This window comes from Mercurialis annua, linkage group LG1-X (genome assembly GCF_937616625.2).
Source record: "Mercurialis annua linkage group LG1-X, ddMerAnnu1.2, whole genome shotgun sequence".
Classification (NCBI taxonomy): domain Eukaryota; kingdom Viridiplantae; phylum Streptophyta; class Magnoliopsida; order Malpighiales; family Euphorbiaceae; genus Mercurialis; species Mercurialis annua.
This window is the reverse complement of record NC_065570.1, coordinates 57,220,291-57,245,973: the sequence shown is the minus strand read 5'-3', so window position 1 is coordinate 57,245,973 and position 25,683 is coordinate 57,220,291. Positions and strand designations below refer to the sequence as shown.

The following is a 25,683-nucleotide window of genomic DNA, read 5'->3' as shown; positions in this document are numbered from 1 at the left end:
AGCATTTTTTATTTTTTAAATCTCACTGAATTGATCCACAATTTTTACAAAGTGAGAATTTTGTTCCTTGATTGGTTAATTAATAGTGCTTTTTAAGCAATGGGAAGTGAGCAAACCTTAAGAAAGAAAAAGAATGGGGATTATTCTTGGGATCTACTTGAAGAATTAGTTGGTTGAGAATGGTCGTAGTCAGAATATAGGATAGGGGATATGTTGAAGAGAAGCAAGCCAGGCTGTAAACGAAAGGTGGATTCAAATCCTGAGCTGAAATTCTGTACTGGAAGATTCAAAAACACTCCTTTATAATCATTCTCTCATTATGGGCCCTGCCAATTCTGAACTTTCCGCATAATCATTTGAATCCTGAACTAGACAACACCATACCAAAAAGGACTTAAGTAGCAATTTGCCCCCTCAATTTATAAGCAATAGACAATTAACACATAAATTAATTTTATGGGCAAATTAGTCATGAACTTGCATATTATGGGCAATTAGCCCCATTTTAGCAATTTGCTCCCTAAACTTGTGAATTATTTGTCCCTCAATTGGAAATTTACTCCATCAAATTATAAGCTAATTTTTTAAAATGGGGCTAACTGCCCATAATCAGCAAGTTCATGACTAATTTATCCACAAAGTTAATTTATGTGTTAATTGCCCATTGTTTACAAGTTGAGGGACAAATTGCTACTTAAGTCTACCAAAAAGTGTCAAAAAACACTTTATTTAATTCAGTTAACTTAATGATTTGATCAGTTTGGTTAAAACTAAAATATAATTTGATTAATTTGATTTTAGTTAAAACATTATATTCATAACATAATCCACCATTTACTTTTAGGAATTTAAATTTCAAATTCTATATACTTATCATTTCAAAATAAAACTTTATATCTTTGATTTATTAAACAAGTCTTTCAATTAACAATAATAATTATTGTTCTAATAATTTAAGTTTATGTATTTATTTATTATAAATTCATTTTGGAGACTTAATTTTGACAAAAAAACACATGGACTTAATTTATATAAATGAAAATATAAAATTCATCTATCATAATAGAAATATGAAACAAATAAAAATTACACAGATTTTATGGTTACAAAGACAACCAATGTTATAATTTGTGCCAGTAAATGTAAAAGATCAAAACAATTAATATTTTATGCAAATATAGTACCAAATATGTGTTTTTCCCAATATTTATTCAAAGTCATTGACGTTAAACGAAAAAATATATACATCTTCACAATTAATATTTTGGCAAGATTGTTGCTGATGCTGTTATAATTCAACTGGTACTGTATCTCAATTGATGAATGAGCTTAATGTTTTACAGTTGGAGCTCAATGTTTGGCATATTCATATTAATTTCGAGAGAAATCTAAAACCATATCTTATAGATAACATAAAACTCAAAAGGTGTACTTATTACAAATGATACGAGTTTAATAACAGATATACGTATAAATTTAAAATTACCAAAAACGGCAGTATTAGTATTCGTACTTTTCCATAATTCAAATCTTGCTTTCTATTGGGCAACGGTTATTGAAGTTAATCAAAGTTTCCAGAAAACCTTTTTATGAATCAAGATTTTGCTTTGGTATACTCTATAAATTACTAAAGCATTCATACCGAAAAAAGTAACCTGCTAAAATAAATTCTGAGTGATAAACATTAAACCTCCAACCACAAAAAGTAAATAGCCCTACACTTTTAACTTCCGAAAATTTAAATACACACCCAACATTTTCTAAGATCATCCAATAGTCTGGGCCTTGTTAAGAATGACACCTTCATACTTCACCTGAAACCACTTCATTGCGTCATCCTTTGTAACCCTCTGATGAATTCCAACACGTGCTTTGCATCTTCTACGACGACCAACACGGTACCCTGGACGCTCCAAAACAACATAGAAGTCCATCCCATAAATACCAGTTGATGGATCGTACCTGAAGACACAACAATTACAGAACAGTCAAGTCAGTTCTACTACACCAAATTGAATAATCATATCAAACAAATCAAACCGGCCCATCAAGGGATGTAAACTCTACAAGTTTAGGAGAATAAACTGAAGCTGAAAAAAAACACATGAAAAAGAGTGTACAAATTATACATATATGAAAAGCTAAAATTGTATTTTCAGTCCAAGAGGACTAAAAATTCCAATCAAGAAGACACCAGTACAAATAAAAAGGCAAATGCAATCAAATAGAGGTCAACTAACAACTACCCCGTTCAACTTCAATATCTCCATCAACTTCTATATAGATTTGAAGTGATTCTTCCGGACAAGAGATGCTAGTTACTATTTTTTCAAATAACAAACAAAGAAATAAAATAGAAAATTAATGAACAGAGATATGAAACTATATATATGGAAGCTACATTTAGGGGTGTGCAATTGGTTACACCGATATTACCCTATTTTTGAAAACCGAACAGAACAAATATTCTAGAAAAAATAATTTTTCTAACCGAGCTGTTCAGTTTGGCCGATACTTGTTGATTTGGTTCAATTTATTGGTTCGGTTTTACAAAAACATGAGACAAAAATTATGCTCCAAACTGAACCAAATTTGTCAGTTTGGTTTAGTTTCTTTTTTTCGGACAGTTTTTGCAACACCCTAGCCACACTGAGAGGGACAGGCAAAGTTAAATGAAAATGCAGAAACAAAAATATAGAAATCGGAAACATAAAGCAACAAAACGCCATTTATCATTGAGAATATATGGTATTAACTTTTAATATAAAAATTAGCTGTACAGCATAACACTCAATAATTTTCTATACAACATAATACTCAGATAAGTTTCTATACAATATAATTATCCATAAGTTTCTACACAGCAAAGCATGAGAGGCAAATGACAAGTGGAAGAATCACTAGAATCTATATTAATCATCAGAATTCCATCTTAAGACTTAACCAACAAACACCCCAAAGGCCCACTCTCAACTATAAAAAAAAGGTATAGCTCCTGGTGGCATAACACCAATATGCATTCAAACCAGACATTGCACAGAAAAATCGAGACATACAAAATGACTCACAGATATCTGTACTCAAGGAGACCAGAGAAATTGCAAAAGTCAAATATCAAAACCTACTTGTTATTTTAGTAATAAGCTAATCTAATATGAATAGAAATTATCTGTAACAAATAAATGTATTAACATCCATGTCAGTATAATGGCTCAGTTGCAGTCAATAAATGGACAAGGACTCGATACTAATGATATCAGTAAATGGAAAAGAACTCACTTAATTCCAAGATCAATATGTTCCTGGATACCGAAGCCGAAGCAACCAGTATCACTAAAGTTCTTCCTCAAAAGCTCGTATTCCTTAACCTTCAATCCACTCTCGAGAAGCTGCATTGCCTTGTCTCCCCTCACAGTCACATAGCAAGCAATCTTTTCATTACGCCTAATCCCGAAAGATCTAACAGTGTACCTAGCTGCTCAATGCAAATTATGGCTTAAGTTAACAAAACAATAATAAATCAATTTTATTACTATAAAACAAGATAAAGTAGAAATGCAAGGTTTATTCCAATTATACCCTTTGAGAAGACTGGGGTCTGACCGCTGAGTTGCTCGAGCACCTAGTAGTCAAAAATTAGATTTGATTTATTAATAGCAGCAAGTCATTTCATTTTTTATAATTAAAATATTAAAGGAGTGAAATTGAAACCTTGGAGGCGCGTGTAAGACGATCGCCGCTTTCACCAACGGAGATGTTGAGAACAAGTTTCTGCACTTTGATTTCCCTCATAGGATTTGATAATTTCTTCTCGGACGCCTGATTTATACAAAACCAACAAAATAAAAAATATTATTATCAAATCCATGGATTACGTCATTTCTATAAAAGCAAAATTGCAATTTCGAAAGATAAAACAAAGGCATATGAAGAGATTAGCTTAGAGATACCATTGCTACAGTTTAGAGGCAAAGATTGGCTGCACAGCGGAGGAGTTGGAGAGACTGCGTTTGAAGAGATTAGGGTTTTGTAATGTAGGAGCCGGAGGATTAAAACTACACGAACTGAAATGACGTGAGTACCCTTGCTAATTGGGCCATTTCAAACTGGATAACGGGCTTCACATTTACCAATGGGCCTTTTAAACACGTCCATTGGTCCTAGCAAATGAACTAGTAAAGGAGTAAGGCCCAGAAGTAGCTTTCCATTGACCATTGTAATTTGTAACCAAAATGTTGAAAAAGAAAATATGCGTAAAGAAATACTCCTTCTGTCCCGAGTTAATAAATCAATTTGGAAGTGTATGATTGGAGCAGTACAGTACAGGCCCAAAATGAGAAATACTCCTGGTGGCACCAATGTATTTCCTTATTCTCATAAAATAATTATACAACGCAACGGTTGCGCCACGTCATTCGTGCAACAAACCAATGAGGCGTTAGCCATGTGCAAATATTTAATGATAAAAAAAATAAGAAATAAATAAAGATTCCCTATCGCAAATGTTTATTGGCTTGTTGTAAAAATGACGTGGCACATCCGTTGTGTGGGATAAACACTCATTTTCATAACATCAGACTCATACTTCCCTTTTTCTATCTGTTTTTTCTGCATAAAAAATAAAAGGGTTAATTGCAAATTAAATCACAATTTTTATCCTGATTTACAATTATAACACGAATTTTAAAATTTAACAATGCGGTAACCAATTTTCACTTTTTGGCAAATTGGTACATCGAGCTAAAAAAACATTAATATAGACATTGTAATATACAGTCATGTGTTGTTGCATAATTGGTCGGATGTAGCAATTTGTCAAAAAATGAAATTTGATTACTAATATTGTCAAATTTTAAAATTTGCATTGCAATTACAAATCACGATTAAATTTATGATTTAATTTGCAATTAACCTAAAATAAAATAATAGAATCTATATATATAATAGAATCTATATATATCATGTGCACATGCTTTTAATCATGCTAACTCATGCTAACTTAGTTGCGATTGGATTCCAATTAATGTTTATTAGTACTAGTTTATTTGGAGTTGTCCAATCTTCTATGTGGACTTAATAATTAATTACACACTTCTTGCTTAACAGTTGGAATTTAAAAAAAAATTGATCTAAAAATATTTATATTCTTAATTTGATGTGGAATTATTGATTTTTTTTCCAAGTCTCAATTCCAAGGAGATATAAATTTTGACTTGGATATTACTAATACATGCCCTGAATTTGTATCAAAAGTAATTTTTGTTTGATATTTTTTATCAAATAGATTAAATATATTATTTTTAATAAATAATTTTATATTTTAAAAATATTAAAATTATACTTACGAGAAATCTCTATATTTGATTCAAATAAAATCTGAAATGAAAAAAGTATTCACTTTTTCATTCGTATTGGAATCTGCCAATATGGACATTAATTCCAATTGCGTGAGGATAAAAGCAGACATTTTTTTCAAACTGCGTGTTTGATTTTGTATTTTATTGTCAAAAGGAAAGCAAATTTAAAAGTTCAAGTAAGAAGCTATGCTATATTTGGGTTGGGAAGCTAGAAATATTTAATGCATTAATTGGTTCAATAATGTCTTGTACTACCTTGCTATCAAGGCTTAATTGCTCCAAAAATCACCAACTTTCACGTGTTTTTTGTATTTGACACGAACTTTTAATTTTGGCATATAAATACACGAACTATCAATTTTTTGCATATATAACACAGGCACCGTTTCTGACTTAAAACGGCACCGTTTTTTACCTAAAACGGCAGCGTTTTATACATAAAACGACATCATTTTTCACCTAAAATTGAAACTTGATCATATATGCAAAAAAGTGAAAGTTCGTGTATTTATCTGCCAAAATTAAAAGTTCGTGTCAAATACCAAAAACACGCGAAAGTTGGTGATTTTTGGTGCATTTAAGCCTATTCAGAACTATTAATTTTTTTACAGATACAGGACTACTGTATGTTAAGTGTTAGCGAAGTTTAGCGGAAATTAATTAGTATTTATTCTATAAATCAGACGAAATAACTATATGTGGAAAGTCAGAGACGAAATTTTTAAGAACAAAGGGTCAACGCACCCCCTGAACTTGTGACACGGGGTCATCTAACCCAATGTATACTTTTTTGAGCAACTAACCCCAAAACTCTTCATTTTTGGGTCAAATAACCCCATAATTGTATTTTAAAAATGCGTAAAATACAAATCGGAGGTAAGAGATGAAAAAATGTAATTAAATACTTCTCTAATTATTGCGATATGATTATCCTAAAGTCATTTTTTTAAATAAAAATATAAATTATTGGGTTATTTGACCCAAAAATGAAGAGTTTTTGGGTTAGTTGCTCAAAAAAGTATAAATCGGGTTAGATGACCCCGTGTCACAAGTTCAAGGGGCGCGTTGATCCTTTGTTCAAATTTTTAACCTCTGAATGTTCAAAGAGAAACTTAGCCATTAGGCTAAGCCCTCAAATACTTCTCAGAATTAATTGATGCATGTATCTAATGTTGTTTTCATATAAACGGCGATAATTTTTCCTTTAGTAATGATAAAATTAGAGTGATATTATATGACTCTCATATGTAACCCACCTGACGTTATATTATAAAAGTAGATGTTTTAAAAGTTAGTTTTTGATGTATATATTTTTGGAGGGGAATTGAACGAATAAAATACTAGTAACACGTAAGGAAGGGTTATAAAAGATGGGTTAAAATAGTGAGTTATAAAGGATTTCCTTAAAATTGTGGTGGTGGTAATTACTTTAATATTAATTTTTGGGTTTTTATAAATTAAATTTGAGTTTATACATTGTAAATGTAATTGAGTGGCTTATAATTCGAATGTATAAGTAATATAGTATTAATTAATTACATAACCTTAATTTCATAATTGATCCAAGTATAATCTTAGATTTATATAAAAAAACTGAAGTCCGATGAGTAAGTCAAATAACTCTTCATATTACTATGCATATTTTATTGTTGTTAAAAAATAATTATGACTGCTTACACTTACATCCACTCTATTTAAATGAATTAATTGTTGTACATCTTTGCCTATATTTTAATAACTGATTCTAAACTATTTTTAAAAAAATTCATCAAATTTTATTAAATTCAAAGTTATAATAAATTTATTTATAAAATAAATTAGAAAATTTAAAAAACGAGCTGTATAACCTGACATAAAATAAATAGATTGTGTTCACATGCGTTTTGCCTGATTTTCATATACACAGTAATAAAAAAAGAAGGTTTAATGGTGTAAAAAATCACAAATTTTAGCGTGTTTTGCAAATTTAACATAAACTTTCAATTTTAGCAAATTAATACACAAACTTTTAACTTTTTGCAATTTTAGCACTGATCAATTTTTCTTCAAAAAATTATCTACTTCTTCCGTTCCAATAGAGTTGTCCATTTTGTCTTTATTACACAGTTTAAAAAAAGCAAATATTGTTTATGAGTTTTATAATTTTTTCTAATTTTTTTATCATACCCCTATTTAATATAAGATCCACTTATAATTTACCTTTTAATGGATTTTAAATAGAGATAATATAGAAAAATTATGGGCCTAATCACTCAAAAAGCCTTCACCTTTAAACTTTTTTTCAATTCCACCCCGACGTTGAAAATTTGTCAATTTTACCCACTTTTGAATTTTCCGTTTTCAATTGTACCCCAATATTTTAATTTTTGTTAATTTTTTTTACTTAAATGATGAAATCATTCAATTAATTAAGTCTAAACATGAAATTTAATTCTTTTTTATTCAAAAAAGTACAAATAAGTCCTTTATTTTTAAAAACTAACTAAAAACCATAATCAAATTAACACTAATTTAAATTCTTAATTAATTTAACTAAATTTAAATAAATTTTAAAAATATACAATTAATATATGCGAGACATGTAGAATGTTTTAAACAAATTTCCAAACGCAAAAGACATTAATTTAATTTTTCAGGGTACAATTGAAACACAAAAATGCAAAATAGGGTAAAATTGACAAATTTTCAATGTCAGGGTATGATTGAAAAGGGGATAAAATGTCGGGATTTTTTTAAGACATTAGGCCAAAATTATGTGTAAAAGTTAGTTATTTTTTGAAAGCGGACAAGAGTCTTGGGACAAAAAATTTTGTGAAAATGGACAATTAGATCGGGTAGAATTTATAATTGTTGATCATTCAAAATCCTTCGATCAAACGGTGCCTTCAGGACTGGTGAGAATGAAAATACTTCGTGAAGGTCCATGTTGTTCATATGATAGTCGCGAAGTGGCAGCTATCAATCTCCAAATAGCAGTAGCTGATAAATATAAAACACTTTAATATTAGTAGTATCTAAAATCCAGCTTTTCTTTTTATTGCTTTAATGGAAAGTTGAAAAATCAAGAAAACAGTTTAAGTAAAATTTTACTAGCTGCTAGCAATTGACGCAGTAAGAGTGAAGTAGCATTTAAGAGAGAAGGTGCAAAATTCAGGGGTTCATTAAAAGCTCTCCGGTGACTCTGATAGCCACACCGCTATTTACTACTCCGGCGGTTGAGGCATGTACTCAACTCTCTGTTTTTTTTTTCTTTTCTTTTTTAAGTTGTTGTCATTAATGTTTTGCTTCTTCTTCCTCATAAAAGCTCGTGCCATTTTTTGCAAACTGTTTCTTTTTTATTTTTTGCTGTTTTTCTTACCCTCGTCGCAAAATCAGGAGATTAGAATCCAAAAAGAGTTATATTATGGGATTCTTTTACACTGGTTAATTATTTATTTATTATTTTGGTCAGTTCTTCTGGTTTCCGGGTCAGAAAAAACAGTAACAACCAGCAACCACCGCTGTAGCAGGAGCAGCAACAGCGTAGAAACCTGAATTAAAACTCGTGATTGGTGGTAAAGAATATTACACACTCAGCGAGAAATTCAATTTAACTTAATTTTATTTGTTTAATAGTATTATTCATTTTTTCATTTTATTTGTTTGTTTTCCCTGAATTAGAGCACTGGTCAACATCAAACACCAACAGCAAACCACCAGTAAGTTGAAGAAGAAGAAAATGGGCCACCGCAGGCCAATTTATTAAACAATCGAGTTGTTTTACATAATAAAAAACGAAGCCATGGGAAGAACTCTGCTACAACTTCTACTTCAAATACCTCCAATTTTATTACTATTCTTGATTCACTACACGCTAGCCCAGCAAGCTTTCTTGAACTCCACTATCGAACGCTCTGCATTACTCGATCTCCGCTCGTCTTTAGGTCTAAGAGGCACGGACTGGCCCATTAAATCCGACCCCTGTAGAACCTGGAACGGGGTTCACTGCAAGAACGGCCGTGTCACCGGAATTAGCGTATCTGGGTTTAAACGGACCCGCATTGGCCGTTTGAATCCCAGTTTTCGAGTTGATTCGCTCGTTAATTTGACTTTCCTGGAGTTTTTTAATGCTTCCCGGTTTTCACTTCCCGGTGCAATTCCATCTTGGTTAGGTTACCGGCTTGGTTCTCTTCAAGTTCTCGATCTCCGGTTTAGTTCAGTGAGTGGTTCAATTCCTGAGTCAATTGGTAGTTTAACTGCTCTCAATGCTTTGTATCTCTCTAATAATAGACTTGTTGGTAGTATACCTTCTGCATTGGGGCAGCTGGAGAAATTGTCAGTTCTTGATCTTTCAAGAAATTCACTTACTGGTCAAATACCTAGCGCTTTTGGGTTGCTTAAAAATCTGTCAAGACTCCACGTTTCTTCTAATTACTTATCCGGGCCAATTCCATCTAGTTTGGGTAGCATTTCTACATTGCAGTTCTTGGATTTATCTGATAACAGTCTTGCAGCTTCAATTCCTGTCGAATTGGGTAATCTTTCTCAATTGGTTGAGCTTAATTTTACCAGAAATTCACTGTCTGGGTCATTGCCGGTTGAGTTTGCAGGATTGAAGAGTTTGCAAAGATTGGAAATTGGGGATAACGGAATAGAAGGTGGTTTACCTGAAGGTTTGTTTTCTAGTCTTGATAAATTGGAAGTTGTGGATTTAAGTAGGAATAAAATAGACAGTGCTGTTCCTGGTGCATTGTTATTATTGCCAAATTTGCTGGTTCTTAATTTGTCTGATAACAACTTTACTGGTACTCTGCCGAATGTTAGTTCAAATGGAAATTCCAATGGTGCTTTGTTTGATATTTCAAATAATCTGTTGTATGGAAATTTGGTTGCTCCATTTAGGCATTTTAGTTTCATTGATCTGTCTGGTAATTATATCCAAGGGAAGATTCCAGATGGTGGTCAAAACAACATTAGCCTTGACAGGAACTGCCTTCAGGCTGTGTCGAATCAGAAGAGTTTGGAGGATTGTAAATTGTTTTATGATGCTAGAGGCTTAAGTTTCGATAATGTTGGCGCTGCAGAGCCGATACAACCACCATTGCCTGAACCTGCTCCAAAGAAAAGGAAACGATGGATATACATTTTGACGGGATTGGTGGTTGGAGTTGCCTTCATAGTGCTTTTGGTAGTGGTGATGGTGATTTTACTTAGGAAGTGTGATAAAAGAACTAACAATCAAAGAGGCAGTGCTAATGTGGGGCCTGTTCCAGAAGGAGATAGTCTGTCAGTTCCCAAGGATCCTACTATAATATCTAGTATGAGAGATTCATTTACTTATGATCAGTTGCTTTCTTCAACTGGTGCATTTAGTGAAACAAATCTTATTAGGCATGGTCATTCAGGAGATCTCTTTCGGGGTTTTCTAGATGGAGGATTCCCCATAGTTGTCAAGAAAGTGAATATCTGTTCAAAAAATGAATCATACACGATAGAATTGGAATTGTTCAGTAAATATTCACATACAAGATTGGTTCCGTTCTTGGGGCATTGTTCAGAGAATGAGAACGAGAAGCTTCTGGTCTACAAATATATGCTCAATGGAGACTTGGCTAGTTCCTTGTATAGATTACGAGATTCGGTGGATGACAGTTTGCAGTCTTTAGATTGGATTACAAGACTCAAAATTGCTATAGGAACTGCTGAAGGCCTTTCATATCTACATCATGAGTGCCACCCTCCCGTTGTTCATAGGTATTTCAAAAGCGTGGTATTGTAGGCTTCACTTTACTTTTGTATAGATTGGTTATATTTGATGCTTAAAATGAACTTAAACTAATACTTTTTACCAGTAAATGTACTGGTATTATTATATATCTTCCATGTGAAAATGCAGTATACAAAAGCTTATTCAATTCGTATTCAGCGTGCAATTTTTCATGCTGCTTATCACAGACGGAGATGTTATTCTCACTGACCTGCTCGACTCTTAATAGGAATATTTGGTTCCATTGTGTAAATTTTCTAAAGGAACCAGGGATGTAATGCCGTGTGTTACAATGTTTTTCCCTTGGGATAGCTTCAGTGATAAAGGCATGGGATATTATTTGAGTAGAGTGTATTTTAAATTCTTGACCACAATGTTTAGAATTGTGGAGAAGGATCCCTAGAATTATAACAAGCATCTAGAAATTAGAAAGGTTGAGTTAGTCAAATGTTACTTACCATCAAATAATTGCTTTTCCATATATAGTCGAAGCAGGCCTCTGTAACTCTTATGTATGAAATATGCTAGTGCAAAGAAATGTTTTAGGACTAGTTTTCTGAATTTAGGTTGTTATACCTGTGGGGAAAATGTTTGATTAGTTGTTTGAGTTTCCTATATCTTAATTTTAGGTTTTTCTTCTGTAAGAAATATATTTTCTCTAGCATATGCTAGAACATCGGATTTTTTCTAATGCAAATTTAATTTAATACAGAGATATTCAAGCAAGCAGTATCCTTCTTGACGACAAATTTGAGGTGCGAATTGGAAGCCTGAGTGAGGCCCGTGTCCAGGAAGGAGAATCTCACCACAGTAAGATCACAAGGTTTTTGCGGAAGCCACAGTAAGTCTTTTTTTTGAGTCAATACAACATTTTGAAGTATAAATAATGCCCTAGGAGCCAAGGTGGTTGCTTGAACCTTTTCTGAATTGCATGCTGCGAGGTTATGCCCATTTGTTTAATCATTAACATAGAAATTGATTTGTGTTTCTTTTGATTAATTACCCCTTCTACCAATATAGTCAATTCAAGTTGAATGACTCAAGATTCATGGCTAATAGGACGTGATCTAGTGTAGAACATTAAATCATAAATGTTGAATCTTTTGGCATACTGCCCTAAGACAATGTTTGGAATGTGAAAAAGAAGAAACAAAGAAACTTAGAATCTTAGTTTCTTCTTTTTATGTTAGAGCTGTTGCTTTATTTTTATCATCAGTATCAGTAAATAACGCCAATTTGTCGTTCTGATGTGCAGATCCTCCGAACCAGGCCCTTCCGGTATGCATTATTCTCTCACATTATCTTTTTCAAATTTCAAAATCAAGTCACCAGCAAAGTAGTTTTTAAAGAGGAAAGCTTTCTGTAAAATGATATCCATGCAAATCCATGATAATATTTAAAACGGAGTGACGTGAATGTTGACAAATTTCCTTGTAATGAACAGGTTCATCTTCGACGAGTTGTGCTTATGATGTATATTGCTTCGGAAAGGTGTTACTTGAACTCATAACAGGCAAACTTGGCATCAGTAAATCAGATGACGCCTCTACAAAGGAATGGTTGGATCATACATTAGGATACATCAGTATATATGACAAAGAATTGGTGACAAAGATTGTTGACTCATCTCTAATGATAGATGAAGATTTGCTGGAAGAAGTATGGGCCATGGCCATTGTGGCCAGATCATGCCTTAACCCGAAGCCGTCAAAACGCCCTCCAATGAAATACATACTGAAGGCCTTAGAAAATCCTTTGAAAGTTGTGAGAGAGGAAAGTTACAGTTCAGGGAGGCTACGAGCAACTTCTTCTCGGAGATCATGGAGTACGGCTTTCTTCGGTAGTTGGCGACACAGTTCATTGGATCACGCTGCCATCATCACTAACCGAGAAGGTTTAAGTGGCTTGAAGCAAGCAGGAAGAGTAGGATCTTATGGAAGTAGTGGAATTGGACATTCATCATCGAATAAAAAATTATCCAATGACATTTTTCCTGAGGCGTTGGAGATGCAAGATATGGATCAACAAGATGAGCATTAGCTTGCATTGGTCGAGTTCTAACGAATTATTTTCCATAACCTTTAATCAGTGAGACTGCTTGATGAAGGTTGTTTCTGGTGGATCACATGTTTTGGAAGCATATACTTAAAAGTGGTTATTGAAGGGGGTCCTGGCAAATAGACAGAACAAAGAAGTTCTATTTTTTGAGATTTCTTTTCCAGGTTTTCAAAGCTTGTTAGTTTCTCAACAAGCTGCAATTAATCGCTGCAATCAGATTGTCTGCATAGTGTGAAATATCTAGCTCTACCAGAGATGAGAGTTTCTCGTTTGGGCTGTTCTGTCGCACCTGCCAAATGCGAACATTTTCTGCGTTCAGAATCCAAATTCTGTATACAACTGTAGAGATGTGTTTTTCCTTTTTGAATTACCTAATTTTTTTATTTGAAATTACAAAAAGCGTAAGAAGAATAGAAACACAGTCATAAGCTTTATGCTGCACCTGGAAAACTAAAAAGGTAAATTTTTTATTTGAAATTACAAAAAGCGTAAGAATGGAAAAACAGTACGAATGTAGGATCCAAATGAATTCAGAAGCTTTATGCTGCACCTGGAAAACTAGAAAGCTTGCAATCTCTACGCAAAAACTGGTATTCCAAGAGAGAAATCGCTCACTGGGTAAATACTATAGAAGCATTCAAATTTCCATCCAATAGAGTGTTTGGATGTAATTGAGTTGTACTACGGTCAACCCTCAAATAATTAATATACATGGTGGATATAAAATTTATTAATTATTAGAATTATTAATTTATTGAATATTAGGACATAATATTGAAATTGGTTCCCTAAAATTTTATTAATTATTAGAATTATTAATTTATTGAGTATTAATTATTAGAGGGCTTACTGTACTTTTGAGTTATGCAAGATCAACTCAAAAAATTTAAGTCCAGTTTCAACCACTCGAGATTGAGTATCAATTAATTAATAATATTTTTCATTCTTTATTGAACTTGACTCGAATTCTAGCTCAAGTAGGTCAGATGCCAATTGAGCTCGAATTTAAAAAATTTAAACTCATTCAAGCTTAAATTCGTATACTACATTCACTCGTTTACACTCCTAATACAATACTTTAATCATTCCAGACAATCTATGACCTGGAACTATGTGATGCAGATAAATAACAAAATTTATCAGTTCTACTTTTCAACATTTTATTTCCATTTCACAGACACTTGCAAATTTCCAAACAGTTTCAGCATTTCCATGTAGCACAGCCAAAGAAATTTATATCCCATTTTCAAGGGGAACTCTACTTCCTGTTGAATCCGAGACTAGTAAAATTTCACACATGCAACAAATTTAGTTGATCAAAATAGCAGCATGAAAAGTCCCCATGATCAGATGGAACTGAAATCGAAGTAAAATCTCCAACCATTAAATATTTGAATAACAACTACAAAAGGGAAAACCCTAAACGCAGATTATAAAAGATCATGAAGCAGCTGTGTTGAGCTGGGTTGAAGCTGATTCTGCTTTAGAATAAACAGGGTGTAGCTGATACCCATCCTTAGGCACAACATGAACCCATTTACGACCACTCAGTTTATGAGTCTCAAACTTGACATTTCCTTCTTTAAGGGCAAACAAGGTATGATCTTTTCCGATTCCAACATAGTTTCCTGGATGAAAACGAGTTCCCCGTTGCCTAACTATGATATTTCCTGGTATCACCTTCTGTTAAACAACAAATCAAATCATGCTTAAAGTAATCCAAAAATAGAACTCATATGCAAATAAAAAAAACATGTTCTGCAATTTCAATACAAAAATTTAAATTTTGCAATTTGAATCACTGATTGAAAATCCGATTAATCACTGCTGATATGAAATGCCGGAATCTAAAAACAAAAGGCACGATAAAATGATTCATCAGAACGGATTGATTGAATTTACAATTGGTGATTCGAATTGAAAAAAAAGAATAAAAATTTGTGTTTGAATTGTATAAATTAAAAGTTCCTATTGAAATTGCAAAACACTTATCACAGTTCATCATTTTATTTACAATTAACCCCAAAAAACTGAATAAAACAAAACAAAATAGAAGTGAAGTGAAAAAGATGCAGAAATTTCACCTCACCGCCAAATTTCTTGACTCCAAGATTCTTAGGTTTAGAGTCTCTCCCATTTTTGGTGGATCCTGCTGTTTTCTTCGTAGCCCAACGCTTAAACATCAAGCTTAATCCACCAGCAGAACTATCTATTAACATAACAATTACAAAATAAAACATCTGATTTATATATGAAAGATTGGGAATAGTAACGATAATTACCTGTAATTCTGCTAGTAATGGTTTCATAAACAGGCACACTGGAGACAAGCTCCTTCACATTCATACGCTTGCATAAATTCGATGTAAAATTCATCATGATTTCAGTTAGCAGAACCGAAACAAAAATCTGTTTATGGATGACAAATGAATTATGGTAAGACTATATTATTGTAAAATTGGTATAACAACAGAATGAATACTATTTAGCTATCAAGAGAAACTAGAAATTCAACATTACCGCACCTGAGATTCTTAGTTACAAATTGATTTTTTTTCTTTAATTGATCTTCTTCTGGTGCGTTCTCCCTCCTTTTTAGGGTTTTGATTTAACCGCTGGTAAGGCCAGTCAAGGAGTGAAGAAAACTAATTGATTTTCGACTTAAGTAAGCAATTGCAATTTACACTAGTTTTTTTATTGTCAAAGCATATAAATTAATTTTATGGCAAATCAGTCTTAAAATTAATGTTATCGTCAATTAATAACATTTTAACTATTTATCTTATAAGAGCATTTCTATTGTATGTTGTAATTTTTATGCTATTTTTAGCACAAAATAAAATATTATATATTATATATTATATATATTATTGAAATTCACTCAATTGCAAAATGCTAAATTTATAATTTTATAAGTGATTATCATTATTGATGGGAAATATGTAAATAATTTAGATATAATAAAATTTGGCATATGCTAAATTTTCTAACAAATTTGGCACAAAATTTAGCATATACTAAATTTAGCACATGAAATAGAAGTGTAATGGAGATGTGTTTTTATACTAAATACTAAATTATAGGATTGTAAGGTATTTTTGGCACTAGAGTGGAGATGCTCTAAATTGAGAAAACAAATTGCTAATTGAGGGAATTAGCTTACAAATTAAATTAAATTAAATTAATTGATTATAACTATCAAATTTAAAATTAATTTGCCCATAAAATTTAATTAATGTGCTAATTGTCTATACCTACAAGTTGATGGGACAAATTACTACTTAATTTATTGATTTTCTATGCCCCTTTTAACTATTCTATCTCTCACATTCTAAACGAACCGTATTAATTCCCACTAAATTTTTTAGTAATTCTGAGAGAGTCGTAAATTCTAAAATAAATAAATAAACATTACCCACATAATTTTAGAAAAATTAATAAAAAAAATTGACTTTCATATTTTTTTTAATATATTGCCAGTGTTTTGTATCAAATTTTAAGTTTATTCAAATTCGAACAGGACATAATGATTAGTGTTTTTAAACTGAACTGATGACATCGAGTTTTGGTTCAATCATTTAGTTAAAGAAATTGTAAGGAAAATTAATTTTAAATAATATTATATGACAAATTTGTTAAATCAGAATGCATATCTGCAAAATTTAACTTTACAAAAAAGTGTTTTAAACATGTCAAACATAGTTAAACATCACAAAAGAAATAAATAAATAAATTATACTATAACAAATTATATTAAAGAAATTAAAGTGTTTGCTATTAGTCTAATCCACAACCATTAACATTTACTTCGTCATCTTATCGACTAAAGTAAAACTTCATCCGCTCACCAAAAAGGAGCATAAAGAGAAATGTAATAAGATCGATCTGAGTAAGAATTTCTCGTTTAAATTTTAGCAACTGACACAGAAAACTAGAATACGAAACATCCAAACAAAACAGGAGATATTCTAATCGCATTGAGCATATCGTTGATACAGCTTTTAAAGTTTAATATTTTTGGGAAGATTTTACATAAAGCTTCAAAATAATCAAAACATACTTTGTTGATTCTGCTAATTACAGCCCAAATGGAGCAAATTAGAGTTAAAACACAACTGAACAAACACTCTTAGCATGAACATTATTATTCATTCTTCCCACAGCCAGAAAAAAAAGGATAAAGTCGAGTCAGAATCACACAGGAAGAATATGAAATTCGTGGGGCATATAGTCTTCACTGGGTCTGTAGTATTTGTCCGGAGAATACATACTTAAATTGCATACTTGGCTGGTGTAAAGACAGGCAAATCTCTCAACCTGCATTTAACGTCGAAATTTCAAAGTAGTAAACTAGCAAAAGTATACAGTTACAAATACAAGCTACTCTAATTAAAGCAAACAGAGATCTTACCTGATGTGCAAACCGAGAGTTCTGGTATCCCGTCTTCATTAGTTGTCCCCAGACCTCATGAAACTGTAATGTTATGGACCAACAAAAACGCGATTAAATCCAACATCGCATATAAACTGCTGATGACGGATTCAAAGTTTTTTTATAAGATCGGTAAAGATATAGCGATTACATGTATTTTATTTGATTTAAATTACATCATTAAATCCCATATGTAATGATATTATTTAAAAATTTAAATCTATAGGGTGAGCAGTTGTCTACTAGTCTGTCCATAATGCTGATTATTTATTAATAGCTGAAAAATTAAAAACATATTGGTATAAATAAGTTCTTTCACCTCTTGGTGACATGCCCTTTGAGCGTCTTGGTGACTGATTCTTGCTTGATCCCTTTTAAACTGATAAGAAAAAAACGAACAAACCAAACATGAGTAAAGTTCATATTGCTAAATAATTCTAAGATCACAACGGCTGCTAAATATTAACCTACCTCCAATTCTTCTAGTTCAGTGGAACTCTTAAGACTCTGATCAGAACCAAGTTCTTCAAATCTGTCAAAGGATAATTTCATAGTTTTAAAAGTAAACTATAACAGGTCAACATAATGTTGCTCAACGTCAAGATTTTTGATACTTCATCCACACTAATGCTCAGGAGCTAAATATGATTAGAAGGTTATATACATAGAAGTTGAACAAGGTATATTTCACAGCAGAGAGATTCCCGACCTCCTTAAAAGAAGACTTGAGATTATTTGTGCAAATATCCTCACTCTATTTGGGGATTTAAATACAGCTGATTGAGGGGTAAGCAGGGGGAAGGTGCAGCAGATGACTTACTCATCAAGCTGATGTAGTTATTAAGCGATAACTTCATAATAAATATAAAAAGGGATCTAAATAATACTTACTTAAGAGACCACTTTAGATGATGAATCTGGTCTTCAATTTCATCTCGCTCATTCCTCATCAATCTAAGTTGCTGGAAAAATATTTAAAGAAAACATATTATGAAAAAATATTGACCAGGATGTACAATTCAGTAGAGCGCAGAAAATAATATTCTGCTCATCTCTGGAACAAAATTTGATCACGATCGGTCATATACAACAGGAAACAAACAATTCAAATCACCCTCTCATAGGGTAGGGTTTAATATCTAAATAGCTCAGAAGGTATAAGCTTTAACAACCAATGACTTGTACCTTCCGCGTGTCCCTTAATTTGAAAAGCAATTCAACCTCTCTATCAAGTTCTGGTACAACAAGCATCGTTCTCCAGCCTGATTAGAGAAGCACAGAGAAAGTGAACCATATAAGATCAACACAAATCTCATGAATCTTACAAAAAGTGAAATCATCATAAACAAACTAGTTTATAAATCAAACTCAATGTCACAGTGGATTTTACAATCGCAGAATATGTAAGTACATATGATTTTCAGACATTATGTCGATAAGAACCAGATATGGTAAGAGAGAAGTCATACCTAGAACCTTTTTGCTGCGTAAAATATCTCCATATATATGATCCCCCACATAAAGAACCTAATCAAAAATATAAAAACCTTTAATTAAAAATTCATACATGTAACTGTCAATAGATATTAGGAACAGAGTTTCGAGTTTGGCATCGTCTATTGACATTCCTACTGCCTTCAGAAGTAATAGAAAAACGAAAAGGGCCTCAAATTCAGATAACATAAATTTAAAACTTCAATAAATTTTAGAGATGCCCAAAATTTCAAGAAAACAAACTAAATAATGAAGTGTACAGATAACTAAAATATATTAAAACTAATATGTGTTCTCAATGTTTGCACAAATCTAAACTTCAGAGAATAAACTTGTAGGAAATCACATGTTAACACACTTCGATGATTTAATGCACATTAAACAAGTTAAAGAATAAACAATCAAACGCTAACCAGGCCCAGTACACTTTAAAGAATCAGTAAATCAGACGAACAAATCACCTGTGAACTTGACTCAATTGACAGCAGTTTATGAAGATGAGCAACAGTTCCTCCCTGTAAAGGCACTAATAGCATAACTAGCTGTCTGAAATACTTCACATATGAAAAATAAGCTGATAATAGCTAGCTATGTAAATATATATTCTTTATTCATATATGAGTGCGGAAGAAATTCTTTCAAACATTAAAACCTCTCAAAATACCTGGAATACTCGGCAAGGTACATTTGATCCATTTGACCCCTTCAATATGATGCTCGGTGAGGCGTTTCCGACCTTTCAAAGAAAGGAAAAGGAATCAGTAAAACCATAAAAGTAAGGACCTAACAGTAGGATATATGCTGAATATGTACAACCTGAGGCATTGGAGTGCCATTATCAGTATTGAGCAACATTCCAGACTCAGGTTCAACCTCGAAAAGATTAGCACGGCTGTCTTCATGAAAAAAGCCTGGTTTTGCACTGCACGCATAGTAAAAGTGATTTGTAATACTTTTGAGTACTTGAAACAAAATTATTAATACACAAACAATCCTGAAGAAATTTATAATATTAGCAGCCTTTCAAGCAAATCGGTTTCCTAGCATTTTGTATCAAGTTTGAATCTCAAAGAAAAAATCAACAGCACTTTTCAACTTTAAATTCAATAATGATACGGACATACTGTTTGGAACTTTTAGAAGTTTCTAAAAAGTATAACAATGAACATACAATAGAAATACTACAGAATTGACATCAGATTATATGCCACTGCAAAGTGTATCAAACTTTTTAAAAGATGTATGTATGTTGAGGTGAACCCTTGAATAAAAAACCAACCTCCCAGTGATGACAACGTCAAAGTACTTGAGCCAATCAAAATTGGAAGTTCTGTTGCCTTCCAGGACATGGGGTTTGCACAGAAAATTCATCACAACATTCGAATAGTCCCATAAACTGTAAAAGTTGAACAATTTTTCTTAAAATGCTGAAAGTTAGAGCTTAAAAGCATCAGATGGGAAAGAAATAGAAAACTCTACTACGATATTAGCCTTCTACGTTCTTCATCAAAACATTAATATACATTCACTGATTATTATTTATATTAACTTTAATAACAAAAAGACTAATATCAGAAAATTTAAAAATAACAAAAAGGCTTCACTACCTATTTGTAACCAAGAATGTTAAACGGCCAGAATCTCTGAGCATTTTGAGCAAGGGAACTATAGTAGTATCCTCATTGATATACCTGAAAGTACAATGACATATTTATTAAATAAGTTTAAAACTAAGCAAAACCTTCCAATTCTAACATGCCCCAAGGGTAAAACTGCGACAAACATTGGCTACATATAATTTACAAAAAAAATATTACCTTCCTGGATCTTCTGCAACCATTTTCTTTAAAGTTCCATCACGATGGCACAAATCAACTGCAGCTCGAACATCTTTATACATACGAGCATAACTGAAGAATTGGTAGTAAATAATGCAAATCATAAATAGTCGCATCAGTGAATAAATAAACAGAGTTCAATAATACAATGAAGTAAATAGCCATTACTGTTTCAGGGGCAGTTATATATTGATAACTCGCATGTGGCAAGAATAGAATAACAGCGGGTGGGCATGGACCGGTTAACCGGTCCATGAGGGTAATTTGTAAACCGGTCCATTGTAATACGGTTTTTAAAATTAAAAACCTAAACCTAAAATTTTAAACGGTTAACCGGTAAATTGGTTAACCATAAAAAACGGTTCGATTTTTCGGTTTTGCGGTTTTTAACCATATAACCATTAGAAAAATTAAAGATAAAAAAAGATATATTTTTAATTCTATTTGATTTTTTAGCAAACAAAAAAAAACTATAAAAATTCAAATTATATTAAAAAAATATAAATCTAAACTATCTTATAAATAGTTAAATCAATGCAAATATTTAAAACTATTATTATTTACAAATAATTTATGAGTAATATTAAAGCTAGGTTTGTATTTTTTGAATTGTTTGTAGTGTTGTTCACGTCCACTTTCTACTATTTATAGACTTAAATATTCCTATTTTGTTAAGTAAATATTTTAATAAGGAAAACAAATTTCTTTTACAATATTTTCATATATAAAATCTCCTAAAATGTATAAATATTCCTAAATAAAATATATGTCAATATATTTTTATATTTAGATTTTATTGTGTATATTATAAAATCAATATTATTTTATAGATCATAAAATATATCTTATTAATTATTAAAAATATATGAATATATATATATAAACCGGTTAACCGATTAACCACGGTTTTTAGAAATCCAAAACCTAAACCTAAACCATTAACCATGAAAACTAAAAATCAAAACCTAAACCTAAACCGTTGGACCGGTTAACCATATTTTCCGGTTCGGTTTTCCGGTTTCGGTTCGGTTAATCGGTTTGGCCGGGTTTTTTGCCCACCCCTAAGAATAAGGGTGACATTAGCAAAAAATGATGATTAATTAATATTTTATAGTGATATGCATTCTAAAGCATCAGTTGCACCAGAAATTTGATCTTTTGATAATTAAATAGTTATTTGTCAAATAAAAGTTGTGCTAATCTTCTTAACTAAGTTTACCACTAGAAGGATAGACAACTAGGAGCGTGCAATCGGTTCAAACAAAACCAAGTCAAATTGAACGACAATTATAACTTTTTTCAAACCAAACCAAACTGAATTTATATAGAACTAAACCGAAACAAATCAGTCAGTTCAATTTGTATCAAAAGTAAATTGAAGATTTTTACTTCCAAAATGGAACTGAACAAAAAACTGACTTTTTTTAATTAAACCTAACCAAATCAAATCAACTTTGTCGGTCAGTTTGGTAAGGTTTTTACCCACCGCAATTAGTAACATAGCAAGAGGCCATACATAGTAAAATTAAATGGCACTGTGCTTTTACAACTAATAGAAAATCTCACAAGGCAACAAAGGAACGACTAAACAACTGAATATAAGTACTGAGTAATATGCATACCCAACTGCCTCTGGAATTTTGTCCGGATTATTGTCCTTGAAATCAACGAGTTGAGCAAACATGTATGCCTCGGCTAATGAAAAAAGAGTATCAATGAGTGCGTAGTCCGGCTCATCAAAAGAATCCCTTATCAAAGTATTCCCATATGTATGAACTTTTTGTTCCTTGGACATCTCTTTAAACCCATGGTAAGCCACTTTCACATATTTATGACGATCCATCTGTGCACAGTGCAAAATTACCACCACAACAGTTCTCATAAGCCATAAGAAATAGATTTGACAGAAAATTGAACATGAACAACAAATAGATGGTTAAAAAGAAGGACTACGGCAAACCTTCAAGATGTTGCCTCTCCTTTTATCAAGAACTAAGCCTCTGACCATGTACTTCCAATCAAATGACCATTCTAAAAGCTACAGAGAGAAATCGATTTAACTATAATGCTATCGAAATTGGAACAGCTAGGCAATAGTGCTAAAACAGACAAACCTCTTTAGGATAACCAAGATCGTGAACCAACTTTCTGATCGTGCCATTATATGCGAGAGTCTCAAAGGTTTCAGGTTTGTATTGTGCCAATGTATAATCCATATCAAAGCCAACAGCTAAAATGTTCTTCATATTCAATGACCTGTTGCAGAAGATCTGTTTTCCTATTTTAATATCACAGCCTCCTTCAGGTGATGACCATATGCATGGTTTTTGAACACCGTCTGTGCCAGTCCCTAGCTGAAATTGTGATGTCTTTTGAATCTCGTCCATTGTATAGCTAGCACGCAACTGATCAAATCCTGATAGATTTGTATAAAACACAGGAGGAAGAATTAACCACTGTTGTTAATAAAGGTAAGATTCAAATTGACTTGCAGCCAAGGCCAGGGCAAAAAACACACACCTTGCAAAATGCCAGGGCAAAAAAAAAAGGAATAATTTAACACATAAGATTCATAATTACATATTCAATTAACATAGAATCCACACCTTGCATAATTTAACTTGCTAACTATCATACTTCAAAACTACACAAAAAAAGAATGCGATCTTCATTTCCGCCCGAGTGAAAATGTCTACAAAGTGCATCAAAGCCCAAAGTAGCAAGTTTTTTCCTTCATTTGAAGACTTCATGCGTAGCATAAATTGATAAAAAAAATCGTAGTTTTAAAGGCTCTCTGATCATGTAGACCAATCTACATGATACGCAACATACAAGAAAGTGATCAATGAAAGTGACTGACAGGCCTCAGAGTAGTCATTATTTTCTATGTAAAAAACAATAACCGTTTCGTGGTCGAACAGTTAAAATGGATAAAAAGAAGGCAATTGTTCTTGACAAATGACAAATGACAAACCAAACAAAATCTCGACTATAGTCTTACCTGCAAACGTCAATCAAAAGAAGAGAACACAGTGAGTCCGAGTCTAAGAATCTTCCAAGAAATGCTCCAAGTAATACCTAGAAATTCAATTCCTTCATTAAAACAACAGACTCCTTATCCCCCAAAACAAGCCTAGCAAATCTAATTCCACATCAAACCCTAATTTCACACCGAAAATGAGAAAAACAAGCAAAAAATTGCACATACTTCAGTAGCTAAACGTAAAATGCATGTGGAGCAGTTGAAAACGGAAGAAGAAACAGAGAAATAGAGAAATTATAACCTGCGAGGTGAATTCCTTTGGAGTAGGAGAAAGTCCGGTAGTGTGTGGCGAAAAAAGCGGGATTAAAAAGCGAAATCCGACGAGAGGAAGAGAAGAAATGAGGAGGTGAAAAGGCAGGAGAAGAGAAGAGAGAGAGACAAAAAGAAACAGAAGCAGGTCTCTTGGGAAATCGCATTGTGGATTTATATAGAAAACATCTCGAGATTGTGAATTGATGAGAGGAATATGAAGAGCTATAAGAAGAAGAATCTGATACCGGAACAAGAAGAATTGCGTAATTACAACTAGGCAATGAAGTTGTGTGCGGAATACTAGACATCTACTAACAGCAATAAATTAGTAGTAATGGAAATAAAGCAATTTTATTATTCCAATCCAGAATTGGATTATCCATAACTGCGAATAAAAACAAATTTAACTCCTGCTGCGATTCCTAACAAATGAAAAAAGAAGTTTGGCAGCGTGCGTGGGTGTTTTTTCTGTTACAGTTCTTGTTTTGCGCGCGGGAGAGAGGAAGAGGCACGAATGTGATTGAGGTGGAGAGAGAAAGTAATTTGAAGTTTTCAGTTTTGGGATGAACTGCTGCCTGTTGCCATCTGGAGTTTGCAATGGTGCTGCTGGATGAGCATTAGCTTACACTGTCACTCTAATTTTTTTGCGGTTAGGATCGCCACTGTCAAATTCTTTTAGTATTTGATTTAAATTTCGGTTTGCAATAATTTTCTTTATAAATAATTATTTATCTGAGCCTACAAATTTACTATGCAATTGTCAATACAAAATTATACTACTACTTACAAAAGTAGAAAGTAATACTTACGTTATATCAATGGATAAGATTGTTTCAAACCCAAGGCGCAGATGATTTAATAAAGCGCTCTTTTGGCTGAAGTGAGGTCGCGGGTTCGAACTGTACTCATATATACAGCCGTTTAAAATTTGGGGATAGAATTTTGCCTTCCGTAAGAAATCTATCCAGATTGAATGGGGATTGATCTGAATGTAGAAGGTTTAAAGGTGCTGTTTCATAGTTGGAATCCGTTCAAGACACCTCACAAAAAAAAATGGATAAGGTTATTTCAACTTCCAAGATTTACTCTAATTTGACTTTGAAGGAATAAATTCAACAATCTACACCATTTTTTATAAAGTAAAAAAATATTCTTATATAGATTCACCAATTATATATTTTTTTAATTTAAATATAATTTAAAAAACGTCTTAAATATATACACCAACTTTTATTTTCTGTCAAATCGATACACTAGTACATAACACGATATAATTTGTTGAGGTGACAGTCGAAAAACAACTTCCGCAATAACCCGATATAATTTGTTGAGGTGACAATCGAAAAATAACTTCCGCCTCAGCGAGAGTGAGTGTTACCTCAGCGAATTACGCCGAATTATAACCAGTGTATCAGTTCGACACACAATAAAAGTTGGTGTATATATTTGAGACGCTTTGTAAA

The 25,683-nt window shown here is 32.4% G+C and overlaps 4 protein-coding genes across 5 annotated transcripts; 1 reads left to right on the top strand and 3 right to left on the bottom strand.

Annotated features, from left to right (window-relative positions):
• Positions 1–1,639: 1,639 nt before the first annotated feature.
• LOC126664341 (60S ribosomal protein L11) lies at positions 1,640–4,059 on the bottom strand. The gene is made up of 5 exons (XM_050356697.2): positions 3,951–4,059; positions 3,712–3,819; positions 3,580–3,622; positions 3,280–3,475; positions 1,640–1,962 (listed from the first exon to the last, which is right to left on the bottom strand). Exons 1-5 carry the CDS (start codon positions 3,951–3,953, stop codon positions 1,767–1,769), a joined length of 546 nt encoding a protein of 181 aa, XP_050212654.1. The 5' UTR covers positions 3,954–4,059; the 3' UTR covers positions 1,640–1,766.
• A 4,542-nt stretch (positions 4,060–8,601) lies between these two features.
• Positions 8,602–13,602, top strand: LOC126664332 (probable LRR receptor-like serine/threonine-protein kinase At2g16250). The gene is made up of 5 exons (XM_050356680.2): positions 8,602–8,911; positions 9,018–11,090; positions 11,816–11,944; positions 12,359–12,381; positions 12,548–13,602. Exons 2-5 carry the CDS (start codon positions 9,139–9,141, stop codon positions 13,141–13,143), a joined length of 2,700 nt encoding a protein of 899 aa, XP_050212637.1. The 5' UTR covers positions 8,602–8,911; positions 9,018–9,138; the 3' UTR covers positions 13,144–13,602.
• Positions 13,603–14,349: 747 nt separating this feature from the next.
• Positions 14,350–15,836, bottom strand: LOC126664342 (uncharacterized). The gene is made up of 4 exons (XM_050356698.2): positions 15,687–15,836; positions 15,444–15,570; positions 15,246–15,370; positions 14,350–14,844 (listed from the first exon to the last, which is right to left on the bottom strand). Exons 2-4 carry the CDS (start codon positions 15,538–15,540, stop codon positions 14,602–14,604), a joined length of 465 nt encoding a protein of 154 aa, XP_050212655.1. The 5' UTR covers positions 15,541–15,570; positions 15,687–15,836; the 3' UTR covers positions 14,350–14,601.
• Positions 15,837–17,107: 1,271 nt separating this feature from the next.
• Positions 17,108–24,879, bottom strand: LOC126664334 (uncharacterized). Of its 2 annotated transcripts, XM_050356684.2 has the most exons (18): positions 24,210–24,311; positions 23,927–24,003; positions 23,040–23,341; positions 22,886–22,963; positions 22,548–22,768; positions 20,905–20,997; positions 20,695–20,778; positions 20,367–20,483; positions 19,904–20,009; positions 19,752–19,823; positions 19,549–19,602; positions 19,063–19,120; positions 18,779–18,855; positions 18,485–18,555; positions 18,065–18,125; positions 17,913–17,972; positions 17,573–17,635; positions 17,108–17,478 (listed from the first exon to the last, which is right to left on the bottom strand). In XM_050356684.2, exons 3-18 carry the CDS (start codon positions 23,310–23,312, stop codon positions 17,356–17,358), a joined length of 1,611 nt encoding a protein of 536 aa, XP_050212641.1. In that variant the 5' UTR covers positions 23,313–23,341; positions 23,927–24,003; positions 24,210–24,311; the 3' UTR covers positions 17,108–17,355. The 2 variants fall into 2 exon arrangements, with proteins under 2 accessions (XP_050212641.1, XP_050212640.1); XM_050356683.2 differs by lacking the exon at positions 23,927–24,003 and having other exon boundaries at positions 24,210–24,879.
• Positions 24,880–25,683: the final 804 nt, after the last annotated feature.

What these genes read in the sequence shown, in the direction of transcription:
- LOC126664341 (XM_050356697.2), bottom strand. An exon ending in GTCTTACACGCGCCTCCAAG is followed by an intron (nt 3,623 to 3,711) that starts GTTTCAATTTCA and finishes TTTGACTACTAG; the next exon opens with GTGCTCGAGCAACTCAGCGG. An exon ending in GACCCCAGTCTTCTCAAAGG is followed by an intron (nt 3,476 to 3,579) that starts GTATAATTGGAA and finishes TGCATTGAGCAG; the next exon opens with CTAGGTACACTGTTAGATCT.
- LOC126664332 (XM_050356680.2), top strand. Translation starts at nt 9,139, where the DNA reads ATGGGAAGAACTCTGCTACAACTTCTACTTCAAATACCTCCAATTTTA. An exon ending in CACCCTCCCGTTGTTCATAG is followed by an intron (nt 11,091 to 11,815) that starts GTATTTCAAAAG and finishes AATTTAATACAG; the next exon opens with AGATATTCAAGCAAGCAGTA. An exon ending in CTCCGAACCAGGCCCTTCCG is followed by an intron (nt 12,382 to 12,547) that starts GTATGCATTATT and finishes TGTAATGAACAG; the next exon opens with GTTCATCTTCGACGAGTTGT.
- LOC126664342 (XM_050356698.2), bottom strand. Translation starts at nt 15,540, where the DNA reads ATGATGAATTTTACATCGAATTTATGCAAGCGTATGAATGTGAAGGAG. An exon ending in CATTACTAGCAGAATTACAG is followed by an intron (nt 15,371 to 15,443) that starts GTAATTATCGTT and finishes TTATGTTAATAG; the next exon opens with ATAGTTCTGCTGGTGGATTA. An exon ending in TCAAGAAATTTGGCGGTGAG is followed by an intron (nt 14,845 to 15,245) that starts GTGAAATTTCTG and finishes GTTGTTTAACAG; the next exon opens with AAGGTGATACCAGGAAATAT.
- LOC126664334 (XM_050356683.2), bottom strand. Translation starts at nt 24,528, where the DNA reads ATGTCTAGTATTCCGCACACAACTTCATTGCCTAGTTGTAATTACGCA. An exon ending in CAAAGGAATTCACCTCGCAG is followed by an intron (nt 23,342 to 24,209) that starts GTTATAATTTCT and finishes CAAATCTATCAG; the next exon opens with GATTTGATCAGTTGCGTGCT. An exon ending in GACGTTGTCATCACTGGGAG is followed by an intron (nt 20,010 to 20,366) that starts GTTGGTTTTTTA and finishes CTATGCGTGCAG; the next exon opens with TGCAAAACCAGGCTTTTTTC.